We start from the raw sequence: 22,965 nt of genomic DNA on the forward strand, positions 1-22,965 counted from the left end.
GGGGTGGGGCAGGGGTGGGGTGGAGGTTGGGAGGTGGGGGTTCATCCCAAAGTCGTGGTGGTGTAAGTAAGCACATGCCAAGCCAACACTTACAGCATAATAAGCAGGTATTTTTACCGAACTGCCTCCTTCGCTCCTGCAGATACAGAATGATGAGTTGTTTTTGTTTTTGTTTTTACCAATGCACAGAGAGCAACAGCAGCGGGCGGCAACAAGAAGGCTTGCAGCAATAATAACCACAAGTTATTCAATGGCATTGTGTTAGTCACTTGCGTATCTGCCAAGTAGTTAACAGGCGCTTTCCTTTAATGACGTACATACTCGTCTGTTGTTCTAAAACACTGCTTAGCTTTTAAAAGCCCCCTTATCACAAAAGCAAACTGACAGCGCGATTTAATTCTTGATTTTTATAAACCAAATGTACAAGTACTAGCAGAATACACACACTAAAAGTTAATTTAAAAAGAAGGCAACTGAAAAGTTCAACGTGTCATAGATTAAGTGTTTTTTCTAATACATGGAGTGTGGTAACTGGAACTGCGAGGGTAAAAAGGGAAAGCTGATTTTGTATTGGGGTCTTCCACTCTGCTTCTACGCTTCTCGAGATTTTGTAGGCGTCAGAAAAATCAAACACATTTATAAGTATGGGCTTGCAACAGGTGTGTTAACTGTAAGTGTACGTATAATGAGTTACAATGAACGTGGTTTTAGGATATCAGACTGAAGTAAAAATAAGAATTGGCGTTGAACTGTTTTTGAACACCAGAGTCTGATGGCAGTGACGCATATTGTAATAACTTTCAAGTTGAAAAACCCCAAAGGAATTAGCTTTGAGTTAAACATTATATTATCAACATCAACATCTGGAGACGCCAGAACCAAACGGCGTGATTAAGTCTTAGTTTAACAAATCTGTTCAGCAATATAAAAATAAATATTTCATAGTTACACGTTGAGGTATTGACATTAGTGAATTTAACATTATTACAGTAAAATAGTATTAATTGTGAACATTCCAACAAGTTAAAGGATCAACCATGCAAATCATTATTGGAAGAGATAGGAACCTCTTTAACAAAAACACAACGAACGCTTCTGAATAAAAGTAGGAGAATAATCACATTTCTCTTTCTCTTATTATTTCACATTAATGTGTTTTTTTTGTTTTGCTTAACTTTTTAAAAGAAAATAATGGTTGGTTTGTCAGAACGTTATGAAAACTGAAGTTTTTGAAACAGAAACAAAAATCTTAAAGAGATACAGAGAGAGAATGAAAAGCCAAAGAATCTAGAAAAAACAAACGAACGACCTTGCTCGACCTCAAGAAGAGTTTATGCATGAACAATATAATAATAATTATATGTGCTACATCTATATGTCCCACAACACAAAAAAGCATCTTGTCTGATAGTACACAAACTAAAGTGGTGAGTAAAAAGGGATCAGAAACAATCATCGAAATTCATTCATTTGGGCATGCGTTTACGGTCAGAGAGTGCTGGCTCTCGTGGAGCTTGTGATATAATATAATGTGCTGAATTTTGTGGGTTAGGGGGGGGGTAACTCTTGCAGATCAAAGGTCATTGTCTGGAGATTGGGTATAGGGAGCAATCAAATGGAAGCAACGGACCAGGTGAGTATAACCGGAGAGGTTTTCGGCGGTTTGTGGTGGGTGGAGTGAGGGGACAGGTTTTATAAGACAGGCGTACGGGATGTCAATGAAAAAAAATGGTTCAGGTGGGTTGGGAAGGGGGTGACTTTTGGGGGGGGGAGGGGTAAAGTTAAATGCCGAGCTTTTTCGTCGTATTGATACAACTTCGGAGGCTCAGTGAGAGGGAGAGAGGTTCGTAACTTGTTACATAAGGGTGTCATTGGTATCAATTTTCTCAAACAAATTAATAGGTGTATTCGGGCTTAGGAATGGTCTTAAACAGGGTTTCTTGTTATTTGTCTCTGATGGATGTCAGAGCAGGTGGGACCAAAGTGGGTAGAGTATGCAATTGTCAAAATTGGATAGATATTATTACTGGGTCATTTCCATGGGCTGACACCGAGATACCTGATAGAAGCTACGGATGCTTCTTTAAATTTGGTCTCCATTGGATCAGCAATTTTCAGTTTCGGTACAGGATGCAGCCTGGGCGAGGAGAGTCTCACCGGTGGCACGTAGATGGGAGGGGGGCGTGGTCTAAACACCGGCCGGGCTCGTTTGGCCACCACCCGTCTCAGGCTGGAGCAGGAGTAGCGAGGCTTGGCACAGGAGAGAGCAGAGAACGGTTAATGTCTGGGCTGATGCCAAACCTAGACATGCCAGAGAGCTTAACTATGCTCCGCGTGGCCCTAGTGCTTGAGTTTTAAGAGGTTTGAGAGAATCTTTTGTTGAAGTACGAAGTCGTATAAAACACAGAATAATAAAATGTCACTTTGAAGTGAAAGCGGAGAACTTCGTTCCCCAACATATTCACAGAGGAATTACCCCATTAAGGACGAGAAGAAACTATAATACCTCGGAAACCCGAAAGTTAAACCAGGGTTGACTACTCAGCTATGCCAACAAATATCGCCTTTTTAAGCGAACAAGTTATCAATTTTTACACCTTATGTATCGAAAGTCTATTGCCAGCTGACGTCTTTAAAGTCAGAAGAGTCGACACCCTTTTGACACTAACATACTTACAGAATGTTTTTCATCTTAGCCTAACTAGTCTGTCAATGAACCCCACAAGAGCCACTGCGAGGGACAACTACAAGTCAGATGTCTACACGTTGGGATACGAGGGAAACTGTTTAGGGACAAAAGACAAGCTCTTTCTACTTGCAGACACAGTAACTATAATACAAAGAACATTTTGATAGAAAACAGGGGGGAAGCAGGGAGGTGTTTTTTAAAAATTATTCTGTTATACTGTTTTCACTTGACCTAGTTTCTATGTAAGCCATTCATTCGTGCTTGCCAGTGAACTAAGCTAGGGCAGAAGTTGGGCGGATGAATCTGACATCTCCCGCGGGTAGACATACAAACAATCACTTCCGGTACTACTTTAAACATGATCTGATCTGGCTGTGATTTGAACATGGTTATGCCAAGGGGCGAGCCTCTTTTCCGGCAATGCCGAAATGTACCTTAACATTCCCTATAGTATTATAGAGGAGAATGACAACAGAATTTATGTGAATGGGATTTGACACAATATTGTCACATTGGAAACTGTGGAGATTGTATTTGTATACCAACACGGGAAATCTCAAATACATCATAGATCTATACTTTAAATAAGATGCTTGCAATAAGCAGAATGAACATAAAGTAAACATGTGCATTCAAAAAGAAAAGAAAAACAACCAATAGTGATAGACGTTCCAACGCTAATAAATGAATGAGTTCCAATACAGAAATAAAAGTACGCTGTGGAGGATGATACAATTAGTATGTACAAGAATTTGAATTAATGTATCGCAGTGGGAAATTCCATGCACGGACAGTTTCTTTTTTAAAAAAAAGTGATAATAAATAAACGTTCACACCGGCATCAGATCAGACAGACAGGACCATGCAGCAGGCGCTGAGAAAGAAACATAAATTAGTGGGTATGATTTGTATTGCGCATGCACTCCGGCAACCCCTTTTTTGCAGAGAATAGTGGACAGTCACAAGGCTGCTATGATCGTACTTGCGATAGGTGCTTGTTGACATATTATCAGTGTCAAGGTAGCGATCAAGCAGTTGACGTTGGCGGTCCATCTTTTCTTGCACGTCCCGCACCTGTTCTCTGAGTCGGATATAACTAGAGGGCTGGTAGATAAGATCGTCAGGGCTGAGCCGGGACTCCACGCGGTACTGTGTACAGGGAGTGGGGGAGGGGGGAGGGGGAGGGGTGGTCGTCCACACGGGAGGTGGGGGGAGCACGGGAGCACATACATACAATTCGTGTTATGGTTTTGGGGAACACAAGATATGGCTATGGAAACTAACTGGGGACATATTCTTATCATATCCAAAATGAGGAGCATTCCATTTCCAGCTGGGTTTTTTTTATTTTTTAAATTTTTACCTAGAGTTCTTTTATGCACATTTTCAAATACCCTTAATAACCCGTAACTCTGTTAAGTGGTGTGAAATGCCACAAGCGAACATATCTGCTAACATAACAACTCTGTGATAGAAAGTCAGTAGCGAAATTTTCAGAAATGTGACAAAACCAAGAGCAAGTTTCTATTTTGGGGAGGTGATACTCTTTTTACAATTACGGTACCATAAAACAAGTTTAAAGTCTAAGTTTCGAAGACACACGGGTTGTTTTTACAACTTTAAATGATAAGAGGAGCACCAGTAGCATAATAACAGATTACAATTTCTGATCAAAAGAATTGAACTTTTTGTCTGATAGAGTATCAAATTAAAAATTGTAAAAGTGTACAAACTTGAAAGTAAAACAACACTTTGGGGTTTACATTTACAGTTGTACACTTCCTGGTGACTGGGGTGGGATAACCAAGTTGGATACAGGGAAAGTAATCTTGATGGGTTTTAATACTTTTTTCTTTTCGCATTCAATCTAAATCTATATCAACAGGGAACTGTGATGTCAGCAGTAACTAACATATTTCATTCCGCCTTCAGTCGTCTAATAAACAACGGTTTCAGAAACAATGGCAGTCAGTGATCTATGAACGCCTATTTTTAACCTTTCAGATGATATCAAATAAAATGGATGCACTACAAAACATTCACACGTGTCTTCGTTTTGAGATATATCTGGGCTGAACTTTTATGCCGAGTTCACGACCCAGAAAAAAATGACAGTTGAAATAGATTTATTATTCTTATTCTATAAATGCAACAATGTTGGGCACTTCCTTGTTGTAACAAATATAATATTAGGAACTGTATTTCCACACTGAACTATTGCATTAAGCTTTTCCCCATTATACACACACTTTATTCTGATTGCGAGACCCTAGGGGCTTACCTGCCAGGAATAGACGTTCCTAGGTTTTGTGAAACCGTCTACGTCTCTGATTGCCTTTCTGTCCGATTGTTTTGGCTAGAAGGTGGGAGGTAAAGGAAAGGGAAGGAGGGATCCAGTCAAAGGGTGATGGGGAACAAATAAGGGAGAACGGCCACTGCACAAAGGTATCATATTTTTGGACACTAAACATATTCCATTGTGTACAAAGACAAGGAATGTGGTGTTACAGCCTGCACTTATCAAGCTCAACCCCTCACCCACCGCCCCTTTTCACAATGATCTTCTGCCAGAAAGTCAGAAAGGGATTAACTTTTGTCGCATACCGGTATCGCCAAAGGATTGGTACGTTCTCAGTCTTAAAGGAACGGAAAGTTCTCGATTGTCTATGTACTCGATGGATAGACGATATATTTGGAATACTCAGAAAACACTACGGACGTTTTTTTTTCAGGGCACACAACATCAGGTACATAAAGAGAGGGGCGTTTTTTTTCGGGAGTAATCATCCCCCCACCCCCTCAAGGCCATTAGATATCATCAAAATTTCACAATTCGATTTCAAGTCACTCCAAAGGTGTCTCACGTGAGTCTTTATCAGTGTCGGAGACATTTCAAACGCCTTTATCTATGAAAAGATAATGGTGGCATTTTCGGTCTTCTTTGCCAGAATACATTGCTACACTATGATGATATTGAAAGCTCAACGTTGTTTGACTCAGTGTAAGAAACCAAAGTATTTTGACTGGAGTCGGGATGCCAGATCTCACCAAAGTGTTTTTTTTCCATACTGTGAGAAGGTTTCCTTCGTCAACGAGATTACAGTGACATACATGCAGCTGAGAGAATACAATATACTACTCCGAGCTTCAAATGCTGTCTCGAGCAGATTCGTTTCCACATTGTTCTTTCCTTTTCAACGTCCCCTGTCTTCATACCTGTGCTCATTGTAACAGTAAGTTGGGGGGGGGGGGGTGGAGCACTTTTGGAATCGTAAGTGTGGGCTCTAATACTCACATTGCTATATCAAAACAGTTTGTGTGGGATAATAAGGGCGAGTTATGACTTGAATTCAAAACAGGGTGCTGAGATACTGATGGGCAATAAGGTGGAAATGCATGCGTTGTGGGGAGCAAAAATGATCTATCGTGACTGGTGTGAGCCTTCATCTGACAAAGTACATTGTCTTACACCTTTTTAGATAGCAGGACTGCAGGCTTTCTTTGGGGGATGATGTCTTAAACAGACGAGGTCTTAAAGTTTGCTTTAAAAAAACCTCAGTTATTTGTTACTTAGAACTGTCCTATTAGGTAGTCTTAAGAGTTCTAATTAGACTTCGGCTCAAGGGGTACTACTTTGAAAGAAGGAACGTGGATACAGTCTAAACCCAAAACACAAGTTCACAGGCAGTCATGCACACACCCACACGTACACACACGCACGCACACAAAGCATACACATGCACACCACACACAGGTGTGTACATAAGCATACACGCACCCACCCACATACAGACACACAAACACACAACAACATACACACCACACACACGCGCATACACACATACATACATACACACGCACACACAAACACACATACACACCATCAGGCACACACACACACACACCTCCCCCAAACTTCCTTTCTTTCACCCCCTCCCTACTCTTTAAAGGAATTTCAAATTGTTCACAGTGCAGCTACTACTTTTGAAGGTGACCCTCGAATGTGAAATAGTGACCACCCAAAACAATAATTTCTCTTATAAAAGGACACATGGGGAGACACACTCAATCTCACACAAATGCACACATCTTCACGATTTCTTGGGGATAACAATCGAACAGTACCCTCCCATATTCGTGCGAAATTATAGCAAAGTGGTATCTTTATTCGTGGGAAATAAATGGAAAACAGTTAGATCTGTTGGGGAGAAAGCTGATACCTAAAAAGTAGAAGATGAAGTTAAGCTAGGTGCACTGTCAAAATAGTTGCTTATCTCAACCAGTTTTGGCCCTTTGTATAATAGAAGAAAAAATGTCGAGTAGATCTATACTTATTTTAGGCTAGTTATAGAGGGCTCTCTGTGTGGTTTAAAGTAATAACATTTGCCGTATGGTCTAACTGCGGTTTTTCAGCAAAACTGTACTTTTGTTTCAGTATGGACTGTGGAATGTGTCGTAAACAATTGAAATAAAAATTGCCAGCATTACATACTTGTTGAAAAAAGAAAAGGAAACACAACGCTATAAAGAGTTTATCGTCGAATAAACAGAATAGCTTTCTTATTTGCTTTTCAGTGTTTAGGGAATGTGTGTACGAACATGCGCAAAGTCAATGTATTCACGAGGGAGAACTCTAAACTTACCAATGGGGGTCGAGATGCACGGAGGGAACCAGATGCATTGGCTGGACGATAGTAAACCCCCTCCTGAAAATAGAGAGTTCAGCCTCTACGTAGGAGAATCTACGTCATTATCCCAGCCAGGGACAGTGACCAGATTTCGACAAGGGGATGGACGTAGACTTTTCTCATGACTAGATCTATATAATTATTATCATTATTGTTGTTAGAAAATGTTTGTCTAATTATGCTCAGCATTTCCAACAGAGCAATCAGAGAGGTCAGTGAGAAGTCGTTTAACAAAGGCTAACATATCTTTATATTAATATGAAAAGTGCAGAAATATGCACTTATGAAAGTTGGGTTGCAAATGGAAAGAGAAGGAATATATTACATTATGGGCTGTGTTGTTCGAAGGTTAATGAAAATAATATTTAAGAACAACACTTATGTTATTCGTCAGTTTTCGCAATTAGGACTAATATTCAGAAAGCCAGATGTAATGTCAAATATTGCTTGGAGCCTAGGATTTCGGTCTTTTGATTTATCATAGAAACACATGAAAAGCAAAGCAAGTACATGGAGATATTGGAAGATGCAGACAGGGTCACTGTGACGTATCACATTCTAATTAACAAATCATCGAGGGTTGCCAACAGTGTATCAAGGTGGATTGCATGTCGAGACCTAGCTCAAAATGTGTGAAGCATGAAGAAAACCTCATGAACAAATAGAAATAGAGTTCATTTATAAGCATGGGGGTAAGCAGAAGGCAAAGTGCTGAAAAAGACATTTGGTGCAAATGTTAAAAGCTGAAAACAAAACTTTATTAATACCACACCAACATAATATTTATGAGATTTAAAAAAACGAAACAGAAATAACACACCACCACACTACAGTTTTCACTGCAAGTAATAGTCAGGCATATTGAATATATCACAAGTGTTTTGACAACAAAAATAGATTAGTGAACATCAATGAAAATGTCAAACCAGAGAAGGAGAGAAAGGCCATGTAAGACATATCACGTCTACTAATGAGATCAAAATCAGAACAAAGTTGCTTTCACATTTTCTTTTGAAAACAGAATACCATTGTGTGTAAAACAATGAAACACGGATGAATCATGCAAACGAGCTACAAAAAACATAATTGTCTCAGTAAATGCAATGATGTATTGTGTGAATGCTTAGTCGAAGAAGAAAGAATCACTTTACAAACAGGAACAATGATGCTTAAGGAAGTGGTGATCGCGTCAAAATATGACTTAGAATGTACAAAAATAACCAATTTGTCAAATATACACATTTCAAATAACATGGAATGTGAAGGTATTTTTACAATATCAATGGGGGATGGTAAAACTGTTGCTCCAAGGAAATTAAACTTACACATTGACGATTACTTTTGTCACATTTTACTCTCTCCCATGTTAATATTCTATCCCGTGATGATTCTGTCCCTTCCCATTGAAGTGTAGGGGCTACACCTTTTTCTATTTTGTAAAATGTCTTGTGCTGGGTAACGACGTTTGTGCATCTGTGGCCATTCTTCAGTGAACGTAAAAGTTTAAGGAAGCCAAAAAGGGACACACTTATAATTTATTGTAGGAGCAACAGTTTAGACACCAAACAAGGTGTTCACAAAAACAACAATTCAAAATATGAAATGTGCTTCGAGCAATGCGCAGTGACTGAAATATACAATTGTCAAGTATACCTTCACGGTACACTGTTTTAGTAGGAAATGAAGCATGAAAAAAAAGATGAAATAAAAACTAGTAAAATGATATTGGAATAAGGGCCTCTACGCCAGTCGTTCACGGTGTGTTCGGTATGACGTACGACAATAAATACGCCCTTGGTTGCCACGGCAACACGAATACACGCATCAATCCCGACTCTGTCTTTCGTATACAAGCATATGCAACCTTCATTCATACCGTCATGGAAACCTGCGGCTGACATTAAATTCGAATCCAGCACCTATCGTCTGCCCGGCAAAAGTCCGCCTCTGACAGACTCCAAAATCTTCCGACGACTGCCAAAGTGACAGATCGGAAGCCAGGCTGAACTTGGAAGACCACGTGACAATGAGCTTACCTCGATGTCCTGAATCTTAAACTCGCGCAGCTTGTCGGCCGCAAACTGCGATCGGGGTCGCTTGACCTTCTTGGCTCCATCCCCAGCCTCCATTCGGCTTCCGATAATGGCGGCCTGACAGTAGAAGCACAACCCAACATCCATCAGTAAAAGGTCTTTCTTTGGTGTAGGTGTTAGTGCCATTCACCTCATGTCACCACGAACACGATGCGCCTCTAGATGGTGTAATACGACACGTACGGTTGGCCACTCTAGTCTAGCCTATGTTTACTTACCAGAATCTTTCTGAAACATTTACCCTTCAAACTCCCTGGTGTGAGAAATATAAATTAAGCCTTATTCTTTTATCTGAAATTATTCATGTTTATTTTCTGTTCAGATATTGTTAATACTAACTAAAACGAAATAATACAAATAATATAAACAAAATAAGATGTTGCACAATATTATGGATATTGCATTTAGTTTGTTCTCATTGACTTTCTATTTGTTTGACATAAAAAGATATCAAGCCCTATAATATATAATTTATGCAGTTATAATTGAGACTTTTGTTACCACCCCCTTGTGACCAACCGATATGTAACTAGTGATTAATAATACCCATTGACATTCCGGTTTCCAGGCGTTGCACAAATCATTCCACCAAATATAGCTGGCAACCAACTATAGCAATCATCCACGTCACTTCCGGTTAGTACGGACAGAAACAGACGACTGGCAGCGACGCCATCAAGGCTGTGCGCCGACATCGTCCTGAGCGGCAAGCAGAAGTGGAGGCGACATGATTGACACAAAACAAGAGCCAAGACCGCCACCGATAACGCTTCGCGATTGTGACCGGTTAAAAGATAAAGTCCAACGACTTTTTTTTAGACGCATTTCAATAAAAAGCACCTTAATACTTCTGTTTAGTACTTCCAAAGGTTCAAACAACGAAAAGCTGCTCTCCTTGGATAGCGCTCACTTCGGGAATAATATTTAGATTTATTCACTTATAAAATAAAAACTTTAATTTGCCCTACACATTGGAATGTTTTAACGGAACAGAACTCTGAAAGTTACAAATAAAAAAAGCTTGAAAGAACGGTGTATGGAATGCACGATTCGAATAGAAATTGCGCATATAACTATTCTTTTCTGTCTATGATTTATGAAAAGAATCATGGACCAAGCAAACATTAAAGCCAAAAAAATGTAAATTATAGCAACCACACAATTGATACCATGCGCCCGCCGATGTATTTCTCCTTTGCTTCATGCAGCAAGGCAAAACAGCTCTAAACACAAAATACACTGAGGACGACTTTTGTGTAGGACAACATCAGTTAAATAAAACAGTTCTGAGTCTTATATTTGTCCATGGCTACGCTATGTTTTTTAAATACAAAACTTTTTCGGATATAAAATAATCGGGTGGTACGTTCGGTGGCCATCTTTGCACACATGCAAATGGCATTAATATTGAGAAAGAAGCAAAGCCCTTGCGACACGGCTTTTCTGCTTACAGCAAGCTACAAGAAAGTGAATTGAAACAGTAGAATATCGGTGAGGCCACTTCTATCGGAAAGATGGATGGTGAAAGCAGCGAAAGATTGTTAGCTTTGCACTCTTAGAATAAGAATGACGATGAGAGAGGTGAAAATGATGAGAAGGCATATTGTTGCTAAAGAGCTTAGATTTAATGAGTATGCATATGACTCTACTGTATTATCCGACAAAGAGAAAAAAAAACAACACATGGGTATTTATAATACTTAATTGTTATCTTTATCACTTGAGGTGGGGACTGAACAATTTGTTTGATGTATCAGGTTTCAATCTCAATCTCAATCACGTATATTCTAATTATCCTGGCGTTGTCTAGCGTTGACTTTCAGTGCTGTGTAGCGACAGAGCAAGAGCTGGAGTACACGTATTGCCAAAAGCGTCTATCAGAACATACAAGACCACAGCTGCAGCACAGGAGAACATGGCGGAAAAGCATGGCTATCAAGAGTGTAGCTGTTAATAGATGAAAGAATGAAAGTTAGATTCTTTTTTTTTTCTTCCTCTTACCCTTGTTTCTTAATGATGGAAATCTTAGCAAACAAAAAGTGATGTCATATGTTATACATTGCAATTGATGGTACAGTACCTCTTGGTTCTCACAATTGGGAAAAAGTAAGCAGTACTCTCACTTATTATTTTAATGCTGAAAAGTTCCTATTTATATAAGAAGAGCACCTTCCGCCCTTTGTGTAATTTTCCTACTACCTGAAACGAGAAAACAAGGATTCACAGTATACGAATCAATTGGTTTGGGACAAAGCTGCATTATTTGGGAAAATCTAACTTTGGAAACGTACTGTCATTTCTTCAAATAGTGGCCCAAGCCAAATGATGCCAACAAGCTAGCAAATCTTGAAGCTGAAGGGTTTGCTTTGCATTTGCTAAGATTTTCAAAGCTGAATACATTTACGTAAGAAAGAGGGTACTGAGGCTATGTTCAGAAGGTGATGACCGAAAGATAATCACCTTAGATCTATTGCTTGGCCCTTGACCTTTCCAGGGGACGTAAACCTGCGGGAAGTTTACGAGAGACGCGCGTTTCGGCATCGTGTCGGCTCCAAACCTCCCCCGGTGGGCGTACAGATATCTTGACAAGGCTTTCTCCGTCACGTCGGGGATCCTGAAGTAGTAGTCGGAGGCTCTCTCCACATTTCTGGGTTCGCTCGCGGCTCTCACTTGACGCCTTGGAGCCAAGCTCCCTTCCCGCGCACGGGCCCTTGAACGCAAGGCAGCATCCTTCCTCAGGACAACAGGCCTGTGGGCCCACAGCTCATTGGTGGAAACCTGCGAACGGGAAGCCGGCTCTTCAAAAGACTCTTTGACATCCTCGTAATAATAAGCAGACCGCCTTGGCGGTTCCATCGACCTGGCTCTGGCCCGACGCAGCACATCCGAGTCGATGGGCGGCCTGTGGGCGCGCAACTGGCTGGTGCTAACTACACCTGCTGATCGCTGAACAGCCGGGGCCGCCTTCTTCTTAGGGCGGGGTGGCAGAGTGGAGGATGCTCCGAATTCCATGGGCGGGACAGACCCTGCTCGGGCTCTCAGAAGCCAAGGCACTTCCCCTACTGACCGAACGACTGGCTTAGAAGCTGAGGGGTTAACATTAATAGAGCTACCACTACGATTAGGAGTAGGAGGAGGCAAATAGATCAAAACAGGCCTCGCGGGGGACTGGGAAGAGGAGGAGGAAGGCGCCTTCCTCTCTACCTTGGTGAAGGAAGAGTATTGCGCTTGTTGGGCCTGCTGGACTGGGGCAGACCTGGGGGCGGGGGGAGCCGTGCTGGCCCGCACACGCCTGCTAACGGCAGAGCTACGAGGGCTAGCGTGTTGCTCCGTGTTGACCTGCGGGGAGGAGGAGGACGAGGGTGGTCACCATTCAGGAGGAAGGGGAGGTCGACAGAGGGGGTCCATCGTGGACAGAGCTGGGACTTCTACCAAAGAGTTGGGAAAGTATAGCCAGAAAAGACAACGGAGGAAAACGAAAAAGAAAATAACTGTGCGAGGATAAAGAAAAACAACTAAAAATAAACTAGAACTAATAGAAACTAGCAAATCTAAAAAAGGAGAAAGGTTTCGGGCTAAAGAAAAAGGAGAGAGTGGTCCCCCTTCTTCAGTCTGCTTCCAACTAAATATTTCAAATGCCGTGCACTCTTAGGTGTGTTCTTGAAAGTGATTCAGACTGAGATTGTTTGTCAAGATTGGATTTTTAATGATTGTTTTATTTTTCAAAATCGTTTCTAGATCCACATCTGTTCTACAGACGGTGCTCAGATAATCATATGGAGTCTCTAAGGCCCACGCGGTACCTATACCCCCGCACAAAGACAAAGATATTCAAGAAAAATTCCCCCCCCCCCCCTTTCCCTCATCCTTCCTGTAGAAAGCATCACAGCAGCTTGACGATTTGTATCTATTAAAAAAGGAGAGCACGAGAAAATATAGAACAAACCTTGGAAAAACCAGTGTGTAAACAATATTCCTTATCAATGAGGCATTAAAATACAGACCCGTTAAAGGAATGAATAACTAAACTTCTGTCCCCGTCATCTCCTAGAAGGTATCATGATTAGGATCATTTTGACAAGTCAATGTATACTCAAGCAAAGTCAGACAGCCCAAAAATTTTAATCACTCATAAACAGCCAAATTTAGAGGTGAAATTGGAAAACATGACACCCTCTCTGCCCACCCTCACCCCCTTAAAAAAGTTTTGTTTGAAAGGCACTTCTCACTAGTTATCCTTCCCTCATGGTGCCTGCAAGAACAGATGTAATCAAGCAGGAAGAAGAGAGTACCCAACCTCTCCTTTTCCATCTCTTATGGGTTGATAATGTAATTTAAAAAATGCTCTTCAGAAAAGTCTTTTCTGGAATAGTCTAAGTGGGGATTCAGGAAAAAAGTAAACAAAAGCAGTAATGGCTACTTTATGATGACAATAAAATTGCATGCAATGTCTGCTTCAAACAGTTTACAACAAAGATGGAAAACAATCATGAAGGATACGGTATAAAAAAAGAAAAACAGAAAATAATGATCGATAAACAATAATTTTGAAAAAACCAAAAGAAATTTCCGAAATGAGACCAAAAAAGGACGTTAAGAAATAAAAGAATTTTTAAAAAAGGAGTCTAACTGGAGACAGAAGGAGCACATTCGTCTTTGGAGTTTTTAATGTTCAAAGAGAATATCTAAGACAACACAGCACTCCGCAGGAACAGGATTCAGAATAGTAAGAGACTCTCCAAAATAAGGGAAGAACAGCCCAAAAGAAAGCCTGGCTATTTGAAACAGGAATGAAGCACCAACTGAATCTGAGACAGACATGAGATCAAAGTCACAAATGCCAGAAGACTCGTCCAAGCTTCTCCGAGCAGAGCGGTAGGATGTCTCCTTGGGGACCTTTCACTTCTGATGGCGTTTCTTCGTGACGTCACTCACACTCGATGAATCTGCATCCACTTCTGCAAACTGTTTTGTTGAGTTTTATTATTGTTTGTTTATTTGTTATGTTTTGTGTTTGTTTTCAGCCACCAGTGCCTTCGTATCTGTGTTCTTTGATGTTCACTCCTGTCTGAAAGATTCTTTTTCAATATTCGATACATTTTGTCGCAGTGGAAATGTCGGCCATTCCTGCTATGTTATAATTGGTCACAGCGCAGATTTCAAAGATTCAAACGGTCATGTTACGGAACGGACGAGAGCAAAACGGTCACGAGAATCGGAAAACGGCAGGTCTTCGTTTGGTCTTGTTTTGTTTCGTCTCAAACGCATACGTTTTTCAACCCCCATCTTGCTTACACAATGCAAACACATTATCAATAGCACAGAGAGCAAGCGTTACACGAGCACAGCATTCCTGAGAAGAACGTATTTCTTTGAAAGAGTATCAAGTTCACACAAAGGTCTACATCGTACACAGAAAGAAAAGTGCAACCAAAAGTATAGTTTGTTTCATTAACACGCTGGAGAAAAGCTAAAGTAAATCACAGAAAAAAACATGCATTGGTACGTATTAACTTTTTCAACTAGATGTATAAATAGAAGCTACCAAGTGTCCGCGAAGTCTCTTGCCAAAACGTGCCTAGCAAAAACCAAAGCAATAAAGCACGAACAACAAATCGTTCTACGAACTCAGTCAAAGAAATCAACTGACCATGTTCAGTCGACACAGCACGTTTTTTTCTTTCTCACCGAGTTCGGAGACTGGTTGTTGAATATTCTTTATAGGTCCCACTGTCCCTTAGACGAACAAATTTAAGCATGGCTGCAGTTTTGTTTACTGAAGCAATACCAAGAGGTACACTTTTCCCTCAATGCCATAGGTGAGCTAAGAATGGCCTTTCAGTGCACAGTGAATTCGCGGACACCTTGTAATAAAGCGATACTTACCGGCCGAGCACACAATGAGAAGACAACAAACAGCTTTTAAAGCATTGTGTGGATCTAAAAGAGCTTTCTAAGCGAAGGCATGCTACCTGAACAGAGCCATGAAACGAGATCATTACGAGTGCTCAGCGAAAGGTCATTTTGACTAAAACTTTATTTCACCTCGAATTGAAGGGATTAACCGTTGAAAGCTAAAAAGATCGAGCTCGATTTTTAAAATAACCACAAAGCCATTTTTCAAAAGTAAAACAAAATATGCAGTCAGCCTAACTGCTCTAAAGGGTGTCCTGTCCTGAAGATTTGGACTCTTAGTGAGCGATTCCCATCTCTTCAAAAGTTTTTAAAAAAAAATCGAAATAATAAATGTGATTCTTGACAGAAAAAATGCAATGTCTGCAGCACGAGCTGAATTTAACAGCTTGAGAAGTAGGCCAACACGGCAGCAGGCGTGTATCGTTCAGGAAGTGGTTGGAAGCACTTTATCGACAGAGCAAAGAGTAAGCACAGTGAAAAAAAACCTTAGTCAAAATGACCCACATATCTCAGCGCCTGCCGAGCACAAGCGAAAACAGCAGCACATGAAAACACGTTGTTATTGCAGGTAAAGCATACGTTATATTTCATTGACAATACCCGAGACAGTCCCAATACTTGGACATCAGGAGAATTGGCAACACAGTTGGTTTTTGACTGAGGGATCTATCTATATGCATCTTCTTTTAAACTCAAGCTTCATCAAAAAAGCACTGAACTTGAAACGTTAATCTGAATCTGTGGTAAACATTTCAGTATGAAAAAAGAGACTACCTTAATCTTTCCAATATGAAACACTAATAATAAAGATGTAGTCACAAAATGTAAATAAAAAGCAAAAAAGTGAATATTTTTTCTAAAAAGAAAGAGACAGAAAACAAATGTAAATCTCTGAGCACTTCATACTGAGCGTAGAAAAGACAGGTCAAACCAGAGGGCCAGGAGTGGCTTCCTAGGCTCTGCTTGAGTGGCCTGAAACACCTGCCTAATAATGAACAAAAGGATAAAAACCTACATGAAAAGTCCACCACAGATCTCATATGAAATGATGGGAACCCCCAAATGATGATACGTGAATCAGTAATTTGTTTTTTAAAGTAATTTTTCTTTAGTCGAACGTAAGACTTCGCAGATTACAAGCAACATAAACGCGTCCCTCGTCTTGAACGTCAAAACAGTAGTAAGAATGAAGCGTGAGTTAAGCATGCTGTGAGTTAAAGCATTCAAAACAAACTATGATAATGATTAAATGATTATGATAACAACCGAGTCCTTGTTTCTTAGCGGTCATTTAGCTGTTATGGATACATTAGGCACTAACAAAGATGCTTCTTGTAGCATGCATTGCTTTTTACATCTATCTAACTCATGTTCTTAGCTCCTTGTCTTAAAACAAAATGTAATCATTCAACTTAACAAAAAATAACAAAGATTTCTGAGTTCAAGTATAGCTTTATGTTTTTTAAAATGTTAGATCCAATTACAGAAATGACAATGAATGGGAAAAATACAAAAGCAAATAGATAAATGCGACTTGCAGAATAGAGCGCAAAAGCTTTCTTTCCAGTACACAAAAGCAGCCAAAAGCGTACAAGGAAACTTTAAAAGCACTTATAAATTCTCATATTATAAAAGTATACGCTAAGACAGGGCAAACAAACATACTGTGCGCGGGGTACCGACGTGGCTACTTTGATATAAAAAACTAGTTACGTCCATCCACAGATTGGATAAATATGTGATAGCAAGGAAGTCACACTTCCGCTTCGTTTGAAAGGGCAAAGACTCAGATCGAATTTCTAAAGACGTAGATCTATTCAACTTGCAATTATACTTTTTTTTCGGGCTTCTTTCGTAAAATAAAGAACGGAAGAAAAAAGGGGATATCAAAACATGGCCACGCCGGTCCCATGGCGACATAGTGTTTGCTGCACAGATAAATCGTTGGGTCCCCGGAAACAGGCACAATTTTCGTTATTAAAAATTAAATACTTTCCAAGGTTCTATTTTCTTGTTTCGTCCCCTTACTATTTTTTTTAGTGAAACAACCTCTGGCCATGTTATTTAGAGGATAAGCAAAGCCAAATAGGAGTCACAGACCGCATTTTGGAATTGCAACTCTATAACTGAGTAACCCATTGGCCACACTCTTCATTTGCCAAAAAAGGGTGTGAGAATGCAATTGGATTTTCGGCTGAATAAGGTCTCGATTTTATCACCTCAAATTTGAAAAAAAGTAAGGGGGAAGGGGGAGGGGCAGGGCACGTTGACACCGGGGAGCGCGTCTTTAAATATAAGGGAGCGGTTTTTTAAACATTCGAGGGAGAAAGGGGGGAGGGTACGTCACTCTTTCCGGGGACCCAAAACGCCCAGAAAAACCTGCAGAGCGTCCTCGGAAAACCTCTAAGCGTTACCTTGATATTAATTTTCTCTAGCACGGTAAGCCTGTTGGGGGTGTCTCCGCCTCCGCCGCGACCGCTGCCTCGGGCCTGGTAGACGGGCAGGTGGAAGCTTCGGCCAGCGGGCACGCTGGTCTCACTCACCACCAGTGGGTACACATCCACTCTGTGAGACTGGCCGTCGTCCAAACGCGACCGGTAGGAGGAGACGGGCACGCTGTTTTCTCGGCCTGCGATGTTAAGCGGCATGTGAATGGTGCGGTGAACATATGAGGAGGGGCTTCGACTGGGGACGACGCTACTACTGCGGCTGGCTGGCCGATAGTCGCCCTTGTCTACATGGTCCCTAATGTCTGAGCGCACATCGCGCAGGCGGTCCAGGTACTTGCCCAGAAAAGAATCCGCCGGGGTGGTTGGCTTGGGGGTTATGCCCAGAATTCTCTCATCTAAGCCTATGGTGGAACCCTTTAAGGGGATGGGTGGGGGGTAGTAGCGGAAACCATACCTATTCTTCCCATCTGGAGAGACTGCGCTTCCTTCAACACTTAAAACCAAGCTGGCGTTTTTGTAGGATGGGAGATTTGACTCGGCCATGACTGCCTTTGCACGTGCCGCAGTACTGGAAACAATCGAATCTATCATGGAGTTGTCGGCGTAAGATGGCTTTGTTAGGGAGTCATCCAGGTTCTTAGTGTAGGATGGGACAAGGGACACACTGGGAAGGGGATCTTCAGGGTAGGGCGAGGATCTGTGAGTTACAGAGGGCGTGGTTAAGGAAGGAAGGGGGCGGATGCTGGGTGTGTCGTCCGACGTCAACTCGAGGATTCCCTGTCGGGAGGGGCCAAAGGGAACGTAGTCGTACATTTCAGCCATATCAGCATCATACGAGCCGTCATATGGGGCGTCGTAGGAGCTCAACTTGAGGGCAGACACACCAGAGGGTCTCGGAGAAGAATACGTACCATACTCGCTTGCTGTCTCATAGTAAGGCTCGTCTTCTTCGTCTTCATCCTCAGCGCCATGCTTCGAATAGGTTAGAGCAGCCGGTCCTCTCAAGATCTTGTACTTCCTTCTGTAAGATCCAGGCTCGTATTCCTCTCCATCGTCATCGACGTAATCATTATCGTCGTCGTCATCATAGCGGGTTCGGTAAGACGACGGGTACTTCTGAGAGTATGTAAGGCTAGAGGGGACGTAACCTCGGTAGACTTTGGAGCTGCTCCTTGTGGACAAAGGGCTGAGCACGGACGGATCGGAGAGATAGGACCTATAGGACACGGTGGACCGCATGTCGTTCGAACCTGACGCTGTGGGCGGATCCTTGAGGAAAGATTTGTACGAGATTGAAGAAGCGCGGGTGTTGCCGGAGAGCGGGGCCGCTGGGGGCATGGAGGAACCCCTCAGGTAAGTGTTGATCCGGCTAGACAGGAGAGAATTGGGCGACGGAGCTAACGGCAAGTTGGACCGAAGCAGCTTCTCCTGCTTTCTGTAGGGCACCACGGCCCGGGGAGGCGAGGGAGACCGCACTTCTACCGGTGGGAGTGACCGGAAGCGTTTGGATTGACGGCCAGTCCGAGTTTCACCCGAGCGAGACGGTGATCGGCTGGACGGACGCTGTGTGGACAATTGGGAAAACCCGGTTACTTAGCAGCGGGCGGGGGGAGACAATTCGACGCGCGGTTAACAATAAACAGGGGAAACTCATTAAAAAAAAGTAAACGCATCGTATTTTGATTGCATGCACGATCACTTTTTTTTTTTTGCTTCGTGCATTCTGGGGCATGGTTCTCACGCTTTAGACTCTAACTAGTCGGGTTTAGTTGAATTTACACACATAAAGGACGGGAGAAATCCGAACGGTATGTTGACATTCACAAGGGATGCTTAAGGGTCCCGCATGGCTTCGAAAACTAGACAGGTATGTCAAATCACGTGCAAACTTAACAGGTTTGAGTTTTCATTCAATAAAGTGGAAAACGCATGTACCTTACCACGGAAATCGACTAAAATATTTTAAAATGTAAAACAATGATCTTACAATTCTTCTTAAGATTTAAATTCTCAAGATCTCTTCTCAACAACGTACTGCCGATGGAGAGAAAACGTTTTTACACACATATCCTGATGCTTTGAATTACGTCTTTAGATAGTGGCGTTGTTCTTTAAAATAAACGGAATGTCCATTTTTAGGTTGCGCACTTTGGGTGGCATTCAACGGAACGGTAGCATTCGGGTAGATGTGGAGAGGTGGGGTGTGGCTACTGAGTGCGGATTACGGACTAGTCAACGGAGGAAGGTATTGTAGTTTGCGGTGCCATGTCTTTAATGCAGGTAAGGTCTAGGGTGCAGGTGTGTCATGGGGTGGTAAAGAGGTAATGCAAAGTGGTTGTACTCTTGTGCATGTGAGTTGTCTTTTTAAAATTCATTTGTGGGGGTTTGTTTTCACACTTTTGTTTCAGTGCTTTTACTCTAGCAACAGGTGGCTGAATGCTAAAGAAAACGTGTTCTGTGAGGTAAGTTCTGTTTGCATCCACAAATAGGTAAGACACGCCTCCAGGTGAAATGGGAGTAAACTGGTCAACTGAACAGAACAGGCTCTATATTGGGTTCACATCTAGGAACATTCCTAAGGGCTGGGAGGGAAATAAAACCCAGTGTTTTATTATGTGTGGAGACACCCGAACAGAAGGTTGGCAGAGGAAGGGTTCACTCCCTTTTGTCGGAGGAATGTGATCAAAAATGAAAACCAACGAAAGAAAAGAAAATGGAGAATACTGAACAGGTTGGTTAAACAAAGGACTTTTATAGGTGAATACTGGAGGTCAAAACTAGTCTACTTCAAGGAGCCAAAAGGGGAAGGTTGGGAGGGGTTTAAATTTTGGAACAAGGACCAATAAAGGATAAAAATAAAATAAAAGGTATCAACACATACTGAATTTCACTCTAGATACTGAACAATTCATGTAGAGATCTGTGGAGGACGTCTATGGATTGAGGAATGAGCATAATGAAGGTGAATTGACAGCACTCACGGATGTGTATCAAAGTAAATATCAAAATAAAAAGCGAAAAGCAGTACAATTGCAAGTTGATGTGTACAGACTGAAAATGTGAGGAATTCTACCTAAGAGATTGATCGTTGAGAGGATAGCGTATGATACAAAATAGTGTAGAATAGACTATGTAAAAATGAACATATTATTGAGATAAAAAAATTTGATTTGATGAAACACATGAAAGCCACACAAAAGTGAGGAACCTGATGAGCCTGAAAAAAGAGAACATTTTAATGAAAAGAAATGTTTCATATTATCTCCATGCACAAGTCTATGCGCCTCATCACGGTATTTTCCTTATTTTTCGAAATTTCAATTTCATGGATACCAACTGGTTTCAGTAATTACACAAGAGCACTAACATTTTGAAGGTCCTCTTTCGTTTAAAAAACAATTCCAGTTTTGGATTAAAAACAAAATACCTCCCCCCCTTTCCACCTAAAAAGTCTGTTTCTTGTTCGCAGAACGTGATGAAGGCATTCTTGCTCAAGAAGTGAAGGAAGCAAAAATAACGTTCACAGCAATACTAACAATAGGTTTGGTGTTCTTTGTCCTCAAATCGACAACAAGAGGATTATACAGCAGTCTATCAGAAAGTTCGATCATGACAAGACATGGACTAGTACGTTTGGGAAAAGAGACATGTCTTCGATATGAGTGGAATAACTTAAGAAAGTTACAGTAATCAATGTAGTTTCCGATGTCTACAAGAAGGAAAATTTCGTTGCAAAAGGCATATCCCGTTTCTGTAGACCATTGGTGTTTCTTCAAACCATTCTTATGATCGTTCCTTTCGGAGACGGACGTTAAACCCGGAGGCCCCGCCTCTTAAATAACCTAATAGTGTTGATAGGGGCGTTAAACCTATACCATTTCACCATTCATATGAATGTGAGTGAACATAGCCAGTTTACTTTCCACTGGAGAACAGAACACGCAAGGAGATGCTCTTTCTGTAATGTAAATGTTCTACGCTCTCGTCGACACAATGTAGGAGATGCCTTTTGCAGACACACGAAAATGGTAGGGTCCGTAGTAACTGCCATAAATAAAAAGACTATGATTTCTGAGAGAGTAGAACATGGGGTAAGCATGATAATTGAAACGTAGACAAACAAACGACGATAGCACACATAAAAGATAATACTTTAAACAGAATACTTCTTTTTAAAAAATTTTTAAAAATTCAACGTATTCTATGTTGGAAAACAAAGACATATTGTGTGATAGCTACACAGAGAGGCACGGGCCTGCCACATCGGGACTTCTATGAGAGGACATGGGCTACTCACGATGGCCGCGTTGGCGTTTCTCAGCAGCTCATAATCCCTCCCTCTGGACTTGGCCGCGGCATCGTAATTGTCCTCCAGGACGGCATTCGAAAAGTATTCGACTCTGTTGATGCTGTCATCGATGCCGTAGTCATGGCGTGAGGGCTTGTCTGCAACACAGGGGGAGTAACGTGTTTGTTTTTTGCTATACGTATATCATTCCGAAGGTCACGCTTAGATTATTCCAAACTTTTGCATGCCACTAATACCATTCTCTGAAGCTAGTGTCTTCTTCGTCTTTGAGTTCCTTAGCTAAATTTCAGGGGAAGTCGACTGCTAGTTCTTTAACCTGCAGTGCAACTGATTTTTTTACGCATATAAGTTTTTACTAATTCGTAGGGCTCATTGGATGCAGCCATATTTAAAGTGAGTATGAAACGCATAAAAATATAGACGTCACCACTGGCATTATTGTAACAAGATTTCTCTTAAGTACCTAAACAAGAAAGTGCCCCATCTTGCATTATTGATTGTGGATGATGATATTCCGGGTGTGCGGTCGACTGATAGGAGCGAAAGACAATGGGACAGACTCCGATGAAGAAGGGCGCCTTACAGCAGAGAGAGAGAGAGAGAGAGAGAGAGAGAATTTATTGCAACCTATTAACGATGCGTTAAAAACCCAGAAGAGCCAGCTGACTATGTTGATGCTATTTTAGGTGAGGATTGAGGGATTATGATACATGACGAGTAGTTCAATATACACATGACCAATCAGCGCCTGCCTGACATCGTGTGGTCTGTCTGTCTGTCTGTCTGTCTGTCTGTCTGTCTGTCTGTCTGTCTGTCTGTC

The 22,965-nt window shown here is 41.5% G+C and overlaps 1 protein-coding gene across 8 annotated transcripts in view; it reads right to left on the bottom strand.

Annotated features, from left to right (window-relative positions):
- The window catches only part of LOC101852657, a gene marked incomplete at its 5' end in the record, with an annotated part of 31,782 nt that overhangs the window by 7,698 nt on the left and 1,119 nt on the right, over window positions 1–22,965 (bottom strand). For 2 of the 8 annotated variants that reach the window (XM_035972995.1, XM_035972993.1), the window contains 7 exon segments: window positions 118–136; window positions 3,672–3,838; window positions 4,971–5,045; window positions 7,333–7,395; window positions 9,414–9,527; window positions 17,801–19,399; window positions 22,134–22,282. In XM_035972995.1, coding sequence (XP_035828888.1) covers window positions 118–136; window positions 3,672–3,838; window positions 4,971–5,045; window positions 7,333–7,395; window positions 9,414–9,527; window positions 17,801–19,399; window positions 22,134–22,282 — 2,186 coding nt within the window. 8 annotated transcript variants of the gene reach the window in all.

Source organism: Aplysia californica, unplaced genomic scaffold (assembly GCF_000002075.1).
Source record: "Aplysia californica isolate F4 #8 unplaced genomic scaffold, AplCal3.0 scaffold00943, whole genome shotgun sequence".
Taxonomy (NCBI): Eukaryota; Metazoa; Mollusca; class Gastropoda; order Aplysiida; family Aplysiidae; genus Aplysia; species Aplysia californica.